Consider the following 12,923-nt stretch of genomic DNA (forward strand, 5'->3'; position numbering starts at 1 on the left):
CAACATTCACTCAATTGTAATCTGAAGTAGCAGAAATGAATGAGGATCAAAATTTTCTTTCAGGATGTATATACTACAGGGGAAGATGGAAGAAAAAAAAAAATTAACAACCCCGGGAACCCTATATAAAACAAGCAGTTATAACAACATAATAGAGCTTATGTAAAAGTCACAGGAACGTGGAAGATAAGGTAAGTTCACAGAAAAGGAATAATGCCATAGGAACAATAGTATAAAAGGAGGAAAAGGGAAAAGTAAAGAGAGGGTACTGACAAAATGTTCTCCACCCCTTCAAATACCACAAACTTAAGAACACACAAAAAACACAAACTCGAACAAACGTAAACATACCCGCACAAACACACCTTTTGAAATTAACCTCTCAAAAGAGATATCTATGAGTGACTGCATGCAGTTTTTATGTCACATTGGCAGTAGAGTAGAGGTAGTTTTCCCTGTCATGGCTGCACTGACCTTCCCTCTCCCTCCTGCGCAGCTTCTTGCGGCGGCGGTCGATCGACGCCAGCTCAGTCTTCACTGAGTTGTAGGCCTTGCGCAGCTCCTGCAGGTTCTGCTGCAGCAGGGCTATCCGCTGGCTGCCGTCCATGTGCGGGTCTGCAGACACGCACCACACCCACCAGTGCCGAGCATCCTTTACTTTCTAACATGACATGCATGAACTACTGTATGTACATACATAACTACATTATAATATAACATTCTAATTTACGTTCATCTACAATGGATCAGTGGCTACTTTACTAGTAACACCTAGTCCTGTCCATTTCCCTGATTTTTCGGTTGCGGTTTCAGTTCCTTCTTAATATCCCACCCAAAATTAACTTTTGAAAGATCTGGTTTCAATTCAAAGTATTTTTGTACGTTTCTGTTACTTCCAGACGTTATGTTTACAAAATGTATGTTCTGCGAGAAAAATAAACACACACTTTTTTTTCAGTGTCACCAATGTCATGCAATGTAATAACTAATAACCCACAATATTTATATCAAAATTGGGGTGGGTTAGAACCAAAAGATACCATCGTAAGTTAAACAATTTGTAGGAAATAATTTATGACTTAATTTTGAACTTTGTTAAAGCATAGTAAATACATAATAGAATAACCTGAATTTCCTAGCAATTGGGTGCTACAATTAGTTTTTTTCCTATATGATCTCTGCTTTAACATTATATATTAACAAAAAAATAATAATGGCATGAATACCAACAAGGGGTCATTCAGTTCCTTTCATAATTGACAGTAAAATATTTTTTCGGTTAAAAAGTTATGATTTCTGGCAGTTTGTGCATCAAAGGACATTGGTATTGTAGGAAAATATATAAATGGGTTCCAATAATGTTGAACAACAAAGAGTCTGTATCTTCACCATCAGGATCTGGATGCAAGCAACGATTGGCTTATTTAATAGTTTCAGGTTAGCTTAAAAAAAAATAAAGTTTTAAGCTAGTGGAATGAGAGTAGTCCTTAATGTCTGCTTGTGTAGTTAAATTGTTTTAACTAACCAGCAAACTTCATTCAATTTTTTAGTTTAGCATTTAAGAATTTTTTAAAATTTTATTTATTGAGAAATGAAAATGGATCTGAGCCAACTACAGTAGAGCACCCCTCAACCGTAATTCCCACAAACGGAACTCCCGATATCCGGAACTAATTTTCCAAAACAAATTAAAACATTACAAAACATCTCCGCACTGGAACGAGGCGTTTTTGCTTTTGCCTGACTGTACATGTCTTGTAGGCGCGCGCACGTCTGTCAGAGAGCTAATTATAGCCAGTCTTTCCCGCGCATTGCGTAAATACACCGCTGGTTTTCGCGTCGGACGTGAATTACTATAAAGATGTTTATGCTATAAGTAGTTTTATTGTTTCACTACGTCCAGTAAACGGAAAATTCCGGCCGGCCCGGGAGTATGTACACCGACTCCCACTACACACGCTGACACACGTGATAGCTAGTAACATTTACTTCCAACGTGTGATGCTTTCAGTTTGTAGACAATAATTTAGTGCACAAATATGTATTATGAACATATTTATAAGTTAATATATGGTTAAACAGTCTACATTTACCTGTATTTTTCTAACTTTGTGTTTGTAAACGAGATGCATGAAGTGTTATTCTTGTGTTTGTGAAATGTAAACTGTGCGTGGCAGTGACTATACACTCTCCTGGAAGTGTGAATCACTTGCACGTCAACACCTAAGTAACACAACACCGCAGCTGTAGTCCTACTACCTCCCCCGAACCCTCTTCATCATCTTCTTCGCTCACGCACCCACGCACCCACAGAGATAAGAAACACCCGCTTGCCAGCTTGCTTGAATGAAGGTCATTCAACCGGCCCGGAGGCCGGCCGGACAGATAACTCCCCTTACCCGGAATTTTCCCATAACTGGAATAGACCTCCCCCCAATGACCGGTTGAGGGGTGCTCTACTGTAATAAACACCAGAACCCAACAGCCCAAGTAACAATGAACTGCAAAAGAACATAAATATTTGATGTCTACAAGTCTTCAAATAAATAAGATTTATAAATTAATTAACATCTTTTAGTATTTTATTATTAAATTATTAATACTCTGAAAATACTATTTTTCAAATGGGTTTATTATTTTCCTGTCTTTTGAAGCATAACCCAGGGTAAGTAAAGTTATGTTTTTTGTTGAAATATTCAATAGATAATTTTTTTAATGTATTAAATATTAATGAATATATGGAAAATACAATTAATTAGACTCAACTCAAATTGAAAAACCCCAGCTAGCACATGTATGAAAGTGCCAGTTACTCATATAGTGATGCCATTGTTCTTCTAATAGTACTTTGTAACGTTTCACTAGTGGTAATTCAAAGAATTAGGTTCTTCAAGAACCAAACAGGTATGGATGTAGATCTGACCAAGTGTTAAACAAGAGTGTGATGCCTTGAAAACCTGGCCGGCCTTCACATGGATCAGCTTCAAAAGGACCTCATACATCTCGGTGCTCTAACTGAGCAAATTCTCCTCCAAAACAAATTTTTGCTCATCTGTCGGCCTGTGCAAACAATCGACTAAGTGAATCAAAAAAACTGTTTTAGAAATTCTATTTAACTATGCAAGAAAATGGGAAATTTGTTTCATCTAAAGCTTCGAAAGTGATGCAACTTTGCATGAGTTACTAAGCTTTTTGAAAGTTTTGACACTTGAAATACGAAAAGCCTTAAAATTCCATGTCCTCAAATACATGCAGTTTTAATTTACCAGGATTTTCATACCAATTTCCAAGAGTGGATAAAATGTTATTTATATAAGAAATACTTGACATTGTTTTAATTTTTTAATTAATATTTTAGGTAGTGAACACCCTCGTGCCCCAAAATTAGATTATTTTAATTTAATAAAAAAAATCCTAGGAAACAGCTGGGCAAAAATATAAAGAAAAAGACAAGTATTCCCAGAGGTGGCACGAGGTGATGAACAAGGCAATTTGATACTCCCTGCACACAAGCAACTTGTGAGCTAGAGGATCGTTTAAATAGATATAGGTTAATAAGAAATAAATAAAATCTGTTTGCCAATTGTTTTGGATTCTTTAAGTTTCACAATGAAGGGTATTAACAAGATATTAAAGTTATTAAAAGGGGGCCGGCCCGATATTAAAATAAGTCATACTATACTTTTAACAACAGATCAATCACAGAAACAAAAATTTGAAGTATCCTTCTCGACATATTATAAGCATGCTAGATTTGTCCATTTATTACAGTGATTATTGTTTCATCCAAACATTTTCACATATTCTTGTTGTTTAAGTTCCTTATGCCACTGCTCGCTGTTATTCATTAAGATAAGTTCGTTCGTTGGTTGTAAGGGAGAAGTTAGATTTTAAATATCACCCGGGGATAAAGCTCTTCTTAAAGAGACTCGAAGCTCGAGGTCCTAGAAAACATGATGGGTGCAATTTCGGTGTCCAAATGTTGGACCCTGTCTGAAACACAAGTCAAATTCAGACGAATTAGACCTGCTTCCAGACAGTCAAACACAGTTGGCGCGAAAAGGCCAACAAACGAGAATTTGGGGAGGAAAAGCGACCAAAGTACTCATCAAACCGGGTGTAGCTCCTGGACTCACGAATAGTCTCCGGCAGAACTCCAAAAGGCACGGACCGAGAATAGTGCGGAGGACGCGAATAAACCATGATTTAGGAAAAAAAAAAAAAAAAGGTACAATTCAAACTAGTAAGACATAACTTGTTGCCTAATGACGACTGACAGGCTACTGCTACATTTTGAAACTGGGATCACATCCCGTAACACTGCTGACTACATTCCTTATTCAAAAGAGTTCGTCGTTGCCGCGAAAAAGCCTCTCGACAGAGGAGACGCAGAGATGACGTGGTAAGTAGCCGAAGTCTAAGTGCCGCAATGGCGGACAATGCTCCTAATTAAAACGGTCGCTCGGCCCTAGGGAAAAGAGGGGGACGGTTCGGCTCTGGGCCGAGAACTTCCGGAGGTGACCGAGGTGGGCGTAACAACAACACATCAGTTGGTGTGCCGAAGGACGACCACTGCGCTCTCTACCAGCGGGCACGGAAAGCAACATACAATCGACTTTTACTGGACGCGAGTGGAAAGAATAAGGCCTTATGGCACAGCCGGTGCTGCTCTCTGGAGGCCTAAAGGGGAAGGAAAGAAGGAGGTTAGCAAATTCGCTTCTAGGTGTTGCGGGCGTTAGCTCCACTCGCTGGCGACAAGTGCAGAAGTAACTGTTTCTGCCACTAGATGTCGTGGGTGGTCCATATCTGCACATATTTTTTTCTGTGGCAAATCATCCTTGAAGAAGCCACTGCCTGGTGATTGCACGTCCGGCAATGATCCTGGGCCAAATTCTGAGAACCATGGGGGGAAGCTGGGGGGTGAGGTTGGACAAGAAAACGCAACGAGGCTGGGACAGAAGGTCCACGGGATACTCGTTCGTGCCGAGACTCGCTGGTCTCAGCGGGTCTCTGAGAAATAGTGCTTGCAAACCAGAAGCTGCTCTATGCAAATTTAGTAATGTAGGCAAATAATATTACAGACCCCGGACGTGACAGCGAGCGGGTAAAATGTCATCCGGGCTGCTAACGTCTTCATTAGACTCGCAAAAGATTGGATTGGTCCCTGAGAAAAGGTGCCTCGGGCCACTGCCGCAAAGTTTAACAAAGTAGAGTACAGCAGCCTAAAAAAGTGTAAATCACCCTTTTGCAACCTATAAATATGAAAAAAATGATCTCCAAAAATAATTTAAAATTATAATAAAAAATAAAAAAAAAGAGCCGAAATACCTAATTTTCGGCACAGTAATATAACTTTGCTAAAGTGTTAGTTTTAATATCATAAATAATTTTTTTTTTATTAAACACCTAACCATTAACCCTGTAACATAGCATAATTCCTGCCCCCTGCTACTGTTAACAATTAACAGAAGATGTGTCATGTTGCTGATGTTTCTTGTTGTTTCATAAATAATTCATATTTGTTTCTTCTATAATGCATAGTCATTTAAGGTATTATGATTGCGCTTTAATATTAATAATTATTATGTGAGTTAGGTTTTACATAAAGCTAAATGCAGGGACTGGAAGTAACGCGCTACTAGTAACGACGTTATTTGTAACAGTTACTTTTTATGGTAACGATTGTGGTAACGCAATATATTAAGTTTTCAGTAACTGTAACTGAATTACATTTTCCCGCCTTAAAGTAACGATAATTGTCGTTACTTCTTGCGTTAAATTTTTTTAATGTATTTCTTATAAACAAACAACGATTTGTTGATTTTTTCAACCCCAGAATGAAAATCCCGACAAGCATATTATTTGCGATGGTATTTCTTGTACTTGTAAAACTGCTGTTGGCTAGTCTACGCTCGTATTTTGATTGTCATTTATTTAATATTTGCGACATGCGGTTTTACTGCTGTTCTGTTTAATTAATTAACCTACCTGTGCACATGCGCGAAAGCAATGACAGAATCTAATGAAGCGAAAGCAGTCCATAACTTTCGTTGCAGTGGCCTTCATATTCTAATTATTTCGAAGTTCGGTCGAGTGATCAAAATAACCTTATTGTGAAGTGCTTGTTGTGTGGTGCTGCGAACAATAAGATGATCCGAACGAACGATCATTTCATTATTTTGTAGTGTAAACTAATTACTCAATGTAATTTAAGACCTAATTTAAAATTTTTCAGTTTAAATAAACATATATCTTTACTAAACACAATATGTTTTATTAGCCTTTAATTATAACAATATTACATATCACATTTTTAGTTTTTCACAAAGTAACTGTTTAAGTAACTTACAGTTACTTTTCTCAGAACTGTAACTGTAACTGGTTTATTTTCAGTAGTGTAACTTGTAGTTGTAACAGGGTTACATTACCAATAGAGTATTTGTAACTGTAACTGAGTTACTTTAAAAGTAACTTTCTGGTCCCTGGCTGAATGTAATGTTTTATTATTATTTTTTTCACTCCAATTTGTTTGATCAGTTAAAATTAATGTCTATTAATTACATTTTTACAATTATAAAGCATATTCTGGTTGGTGAGGTAATAACATTCATGAAGGTTTAAAATGGAAGACATGGACGTGACACTCTTTCGCCAGTAAGTTATTATTCACGCCTCAAATTAGTGGGAAAACCCAGCGCGCAGGCGCTAACTATGCAGCCATGGACTAGAACTTTCGCTGGGCACTGCCACGCCAGCCAATCAGGGTGAGTCAAGCGATCGTGTTGTGTGAAGTGTGTTGTTTCGAAGAAAATGTTTTTCCAGTATTATTCCTCATATGGTCATGTACCTGGTTCTGTATTGTGATTGGTCAGTTGACTCGGGGTTGCCTCCTCTTTGTTTTCACTTGTGTAAGGGAGGACAACTTCGTTGTTCAACTAGTCGCGCGATTGTCACCGCGTGCGGTCGCGTCGTCGGCAGCTCATAAAAAAATATAAAATTTGTGATTAGATAATTCATGCCTGCTGGTCAGGGCCAGGCCAAATCTTAACCTTTATTTTAATTAGTTTTTGGACGTTTAGCTAGAAACTCGACCCCAGATGTCTGCATAGGCCCAAGCTAATACTGGTATCGTAGCTACAGGCTAGTTGGCCCCCTGTTGTGCCTGAGAGCGCTGTGTGCAGCTGTCCGAGTGTGTGTTTCCTAGTACAGCGCGGACTCGAGTCCCAACCGAAACCTCGCCTACTTACCCAACTCATCACTCAGTCGCAGAACATCCTTCACTTTAATCTTAATCAATACGTAACTGCTAGCTTCAAGACAGAGACAGTGGACTGCAACCCACTGTGTTGTTGCCCAGTCCTGGCTGTCGGAGTGGCTATGTCACAGTGGAGGTTCTAGCTAAGTAAGTCATTCGCTTGTTTGCTCTTGACCGAATGAAGTATCTAATTTTATATACGACATCCTAGTATACGCTTTAATTACAAATCCTTCTTGGAAAGTTATTACAATTCCAAATTTTCCCTGATGTGTCTGTTAAAATAATATTGCCCTATGCATTATTTCCGTTCATTTGTGGTGCAAGTACATTTCGTAAAAAATGAAAAGAAGCCAAAAAAAAAAAAAAAAAAAAAAAAAAGGTTTACGCATGGGGATGCGAACCTGTGACCCTAGCATTATGAATACGAACTCTTGCAGCTGTGCCAAACACTGCTTGGAAATTACGCTAATAAAAGACTCATGTATTGACCGGTCCTAAACAAAAATTTCACTTCCTAAACGATTGGCTGTCTAGAGCTAGCTCCAGACTTGCGTCTCTTTCATTTTTAGTCAAAGCCAACATATACTGTGAATCCAGATGAAATAGGCGATGATGAATAGCCGACCTCCCCTTGTTAGTGTCAATACCCAATTTGTCTGTGACCAAAAACACAAGAATCGAGTCCCAATGTTCTACTATTTGTCCAAGAACCTTTAGAAGTCTAGTGCATTCCACTACATTGTCCAATAGCCTATGTAATATGTAATGTGATGGACTCATGCTACACAAACAATTGTTTTAACATTGAATCAATAAATTTATGTTTATTCTCATACCTAGTATTCAAAATAATACTTTGCTGCAATTTGTTTGCACTTTGAATTTTAAGAGCGCTACTGCTTTACTTTGCAGTACTCCCATCAAATAATGTAACTTTTGAACACTAGTCAACTTTTTGTTGCTGTTAAGAACTGATTTAAAAAAATTTTTGAATGTTATCCGCTGAAAACCGGTAATTGAAATTATGGTAACCCAACCTCACTAAAGCCACCTTTTGCTTCATTTATCTCTTCTTTCACAGACTTCAAGTTTGCTAATTTTACAAGAAGTGTTGTTAACCTGTCTTGAAATTTTCCTAAATCTACTTCATGACTATTGTAGTCGTCATATTTTCTGCCTCGACACAGACATTTGTTAACAGTTAATCAATCTCGTTCACCATAGGCTGAACCTGTCTTTTATGCATAGATAGCACCTACATCACCAATTGCAACTTTTTTAACAGCTTGTTCAGCTCCTGTCACATTTGCCTTCAACATCCCATTTTTTTTTGCTTACAGTGATTAAATTTTTTCAGCATGTAGACACACTATCAACAACACAGCATTTATTCTGACAAATTTTTTAATGAACTTACCGAAACTGATTACTCACAAATCTGGCCCAGAGGATGAAAAAAGTTACGTGACATGTTACCACTGGGAATACATTGTCACCAGTAAAACTTATAACTAAACACACCCAATAACTAGGGACAAGATTATACGGTGAACTGCAATAAAACAGAAATAACTCCGAAAAGCATGTCAGTACACCATACAACACCAAAATGCAAATTCATAAACCATAAATCACAGGTATGCTACAAAATTAGAAATTAATCAGCATATTATTTATCAAAACTCAATTCAGATTTTTAAAAATATTTTAATATATTAAATTTAACAAAAGCAAATTATTTAGCATGGAATTAGTACCAAAATGAATAAACTAAAAAAATGTGAAAAATGTGTATCTAATTTTATATTGCAACTGTTATTAGTAGGGGCCTGTTCTTTTCGCGATCGCGATTAAACGACGATAAACGCGAAATCACCGTTAAATACAGTTTTTACGCGAAATCGCCATAACACAGCGTTTTTACACGAAATTTTGTATTAAAACGCGAAATCGCAGTGTTTTTACGCGAAATTTAAATACTGGTTAAAAGACTTGTCTCGTCAATGGTAAACAAACACCGCAACATGGCCGCCAAACAATCATAAATGCACTAAAGCAAACAAAAGCTTACACACGCTCACGTTATAATGTTAAACCCAAAAATATACTGTAAAAATACGCAAAACTATGGCGTTTATTTTCCTTTCCGGCATAATGTTTGGATAGATAAGACAAACAGGCGAAGTTTTAAAGCGTACGCACACCGCTCGGGGCATTGACGTCAGCTTGGAACAGCGACACCGGATAAATACAAAAGCAAGCAGATGATTGGGCGAACGGTGTTTGTAACAGCCTTACGTGAGTGGCCATATCACGTCAGCCAGGGGCGCTGCCATATAGTTGGAACAGCGTCGTAGTATCAAGCAGATTAAATCGCGCCAAAAAGCGGAAAAATGTAAACAATCATTAATTTTCGAATGGTGTGACGATGATGATTAGTTGGCCAACAGTTTTTTAAGATTTTGTTGGGTCCTTACAACAACGCGGAAATAACATAACGCCGAATGTCAAAATTGACCACAAAAGCCGAAATAACAACTGAATGAATTTGTGTGTGTTTCTTAAATGTACCTAACGCCCAAATACCACAATCAAACCTAACCTTACCTTACCTTACCTAACCTAGCCTAGCCTATCCTAGCCTAGCCTAGCCTAGCCTAGCCTAACCTAACCCAACCTTTGTGGCAGCCCTGTAATGACATCTTTTGGCGTTGTGGTACACAGCAGTTTTCTAGCTGTCGTCGTGGTGATCAATTTGTAATTTAGGCGTTGTGGTGCGTCCTCGATTTTGTTAAAGGGATTAATAGTTTTCCAGATTAGTTTATGGGAACGAACTAATAATCAGTGTCTAAATCAAAAGTATTGTCATATAAATGTATGTAACCTATTTGTTTAGGGTATTCAGTAATGAGTAGGTTCAAGTAAAATTATTTAACTTAAATAATTTTAGATATATTTACGGAAACACGCGCTTTTTTTTTATTTTTTTTTTTAGTTTTTTTAGTTTTTAGCACCGCTTTTGTGTTTTTAAGTGAATTTTAGCACCGCTTTTGTGTTTAAAAGTGAATTTTAACACCGCTTTTGGTAATTTTTAATGACGAAATCTGAAAATTTTATTTACCACTTTCAGGGGGCCTTAGTTATTAGTAACTGATTTTTATTTAATGACAGTGGTACATTTTCCAAATGCAGGTATACTTGCTGATTTATTTTTATTGTTCCCAGTAGTTAGACAAGCATATTAAAAATTATTATATTGTGAAAGTGCATCATGTATCAGACAAAGACACTTTTTTGGTAAAGTATCATTGGACAAGTACCTTATTTACTCACATATAGGTTGCCATCGCATATAGGTCGCACCCATAATTTGAGATCTTGAATTTGGTATTTAAGATTCCCCCCATATAGGTCACTCCGGTAATTTAGGTAATGACGCGAACGGCCGGCGTGCCGTGCACGAAAGAGTTAATGGGTACCTACTGTAAAACTCAGCTACTACGAGAGCTGATAATGGCGTGATAAATTGTTGTAACAATAAGTACTCGTAATAACCAAATATAGAAAATTGAAGTCAAGTTAGATTCCTGACTTCTTAAAATGTCTTAATTGTAGACTATAACTCGAAAACAGTGCTTTGTATTGAAAAAAATGCACAGAATAAAAGTTGTAGTAAATTTAATTACGAAATTAAAAGGCCTGTTATGATTTTTTATATCTACAGCAGTTTTTGTTTTAAACGTGCGATTGGTCTGACGCGTGAGGAAGTTAATTTACCGTCAATAGCGCGCCGTGCGCGGAGAAAGGTCATTGTACTCGATCAGCTGTTATGGCGCGGCGCAGTCGCTGGCTGGCTCTCTCAGTTCTCTGAGCTGCGCATGCGCAGTATAACTCACTCAACGCTCCGCCCAGACTCGTGACCTTCCATCAGCAGCCAGCCAATAGATGCGAGCTTAGCGGAAAAAAATATAAGCTCCACCTTCCGTGTCCCACTTTTGTCCAGTTCTAATACCAGTTTATTGGTATACGCACCAGTTTTCTCACTGCCGTGACATGTTCAAGTTTACGTTCATTTTGATGTCTTGATACCAATAATTAATTATTTACGATCCCCAGATATAAATTATTAGTTTAAAAATATGCGTCAACTGTACAATACTTCCAAACTTATAAAACACGTATAAAACAGTTACCAAGACTCCGCTCATTTTATCTTGTGAAGTTTGTCTCGTACCAGTATTTCGGCTAAGTTGTGACATAAATACAGTATCAGAACTTAACAATCAGCCACGTTTATACATTCGTGAGTTTACGTTTTTTCCTCGTGCATTTTAGATTGTCTCCTGCTATAATTACTCGGACTTAAATTATTACATGTTTAGAAATAAAAGCAACTTTTCCGACTATAAACGTTACGTTTTTCACGATGTTTTTAGGACTACTAGCTAATTTTATCTACTTTTAAAGTACCCACGGTATTTTCTGGTTGTTATGTGACGTAAATAGTGGGATGGATTCAATTTTTGAGACATGATTCGCGTGAAAGTATTGTATTGGACTAAATGGGAACTAAACGGGACCTGAAGAATATAGTGCAAATAACGGGAAAACGTGAATAAGGGGTTTCGCTGTATGTGTACATTGTAAATAAATTTGCCTATACCTTTTTCGCATTTTAAAGCAAAATATTGCAAAAAAAAAATTCTTCAAAAATTTTAAAAATTTTTTCTTCACATAAAGGTCGCACTTCATTTTTTTCCCATCAAATTTGGTAAAATTGCCACGACCTATATGCGAGTAAATACGGTAAATGTTTTGTTTGTTGAAAATGGTGCTATCTTTATGAATAAAAAGAGTTCATAAAAATAAAAACAGTAACACCGAAATCTTCCGTTTTAAAAACAAAATTGACCTAAAAATAAAACCATAAAATCTTGCCTCTAAGGTCACATTCCAACTATTAAATTCATAATTAGAACACTGATACTTGTATACTCAACAAAACACAAGAATGCCAAAACAAAATGGCTTCACATACAAACAAATGGTAGTGCTGGAATAAGAATAATTACTGCCTCAACATGTACTGCATTTCTTGTGATCGTTTTACCACTAAGCAGTAAAGAAAAACACCCAAGATCTCTCATACTGAAGGTTCTCTTCACATAGTTGACTTTGAAGCCAAAACATTCAGGTGTGTTGTGCTCAACTTACCCAATTCAACATAGAAGTTGTACTTGGAAGGACGTGGTGAACGGGAAACCAGACTGTCTGCAGGATTAACCGGTGGGGTGGAACCTGCCGCAGAGTTCTCTGACGTGTCGTCACTGTCACTACCGCCTGCAACAGTCAAATCAATAAGAATTTAATATGAATCCTTATTTCCTACTTGAGCATCATCATAAAAACAGATTTTACGTACTTTTACTTAATGTTACCAAAGTATTTAAGCTAAGAGAAAAAATGCAGCAGTTTGAAAAGAGGTTAAAGCAGTCACGGGTCATTAAAATTGAGCAATGTGTTTAAATTTCTGTTGTGAAAGTCGCAGGGTTGAGTTTGAATAAGAGAAAGAGTTTAAAAGTGTGTATGCCACACATGTAAATAACAGTGAATTTTTTCTATTACAGCAAAAGATGTATGGAAATTTTTTGACCAGTAGTTGTGT

The 12,923-nt window shown here is 37.2% G+C and overlaps 1 protein-coding gene across 1 annotated transcript in view; it reads right to left on the reverse strand.

The window, feature by feature from the left end:
• LOC134531052 (AT-rich interactive domain-containing protein 4B) overlaps positions 1-12,923 on the reverse strand; it is a 186,464-nt gene that overhangs the window by 24,236 nt on the left and 149,305 nt on the right. Inside the window, exons 24-25 of the mRNA XM_063366564.1 lie at positions 12,473-12,598; positions 475-615 (exon numbers count right to left, since the gene is read on the reverse strand). Of these exons, the coding sequence (XP_063222634.1) occupies positions 475-615; positions 12,473-12,598 (267 nt within the window). The remainder of the gene's footprint in view (positions 1-474; positions 616-12,472; positions 12,599-12,923) is intronic.

The sequence above is a fragment of the Bacillus rossius genome, chromosome 3 (genome assembly GCF_032445375.1).
Source record: "Bacillus rossius redtenbacheri isolate Brsri chromosome 3, Brsri_v3, whole genome shotgun sequence".
Taxonomy (NCBI): domain Eukaryota; kingdom Metazoa; phylum Arthropoda; class Insecta; order Phasmatodea; family Bacillidae; genus Bacillus; species Bacillus rossius.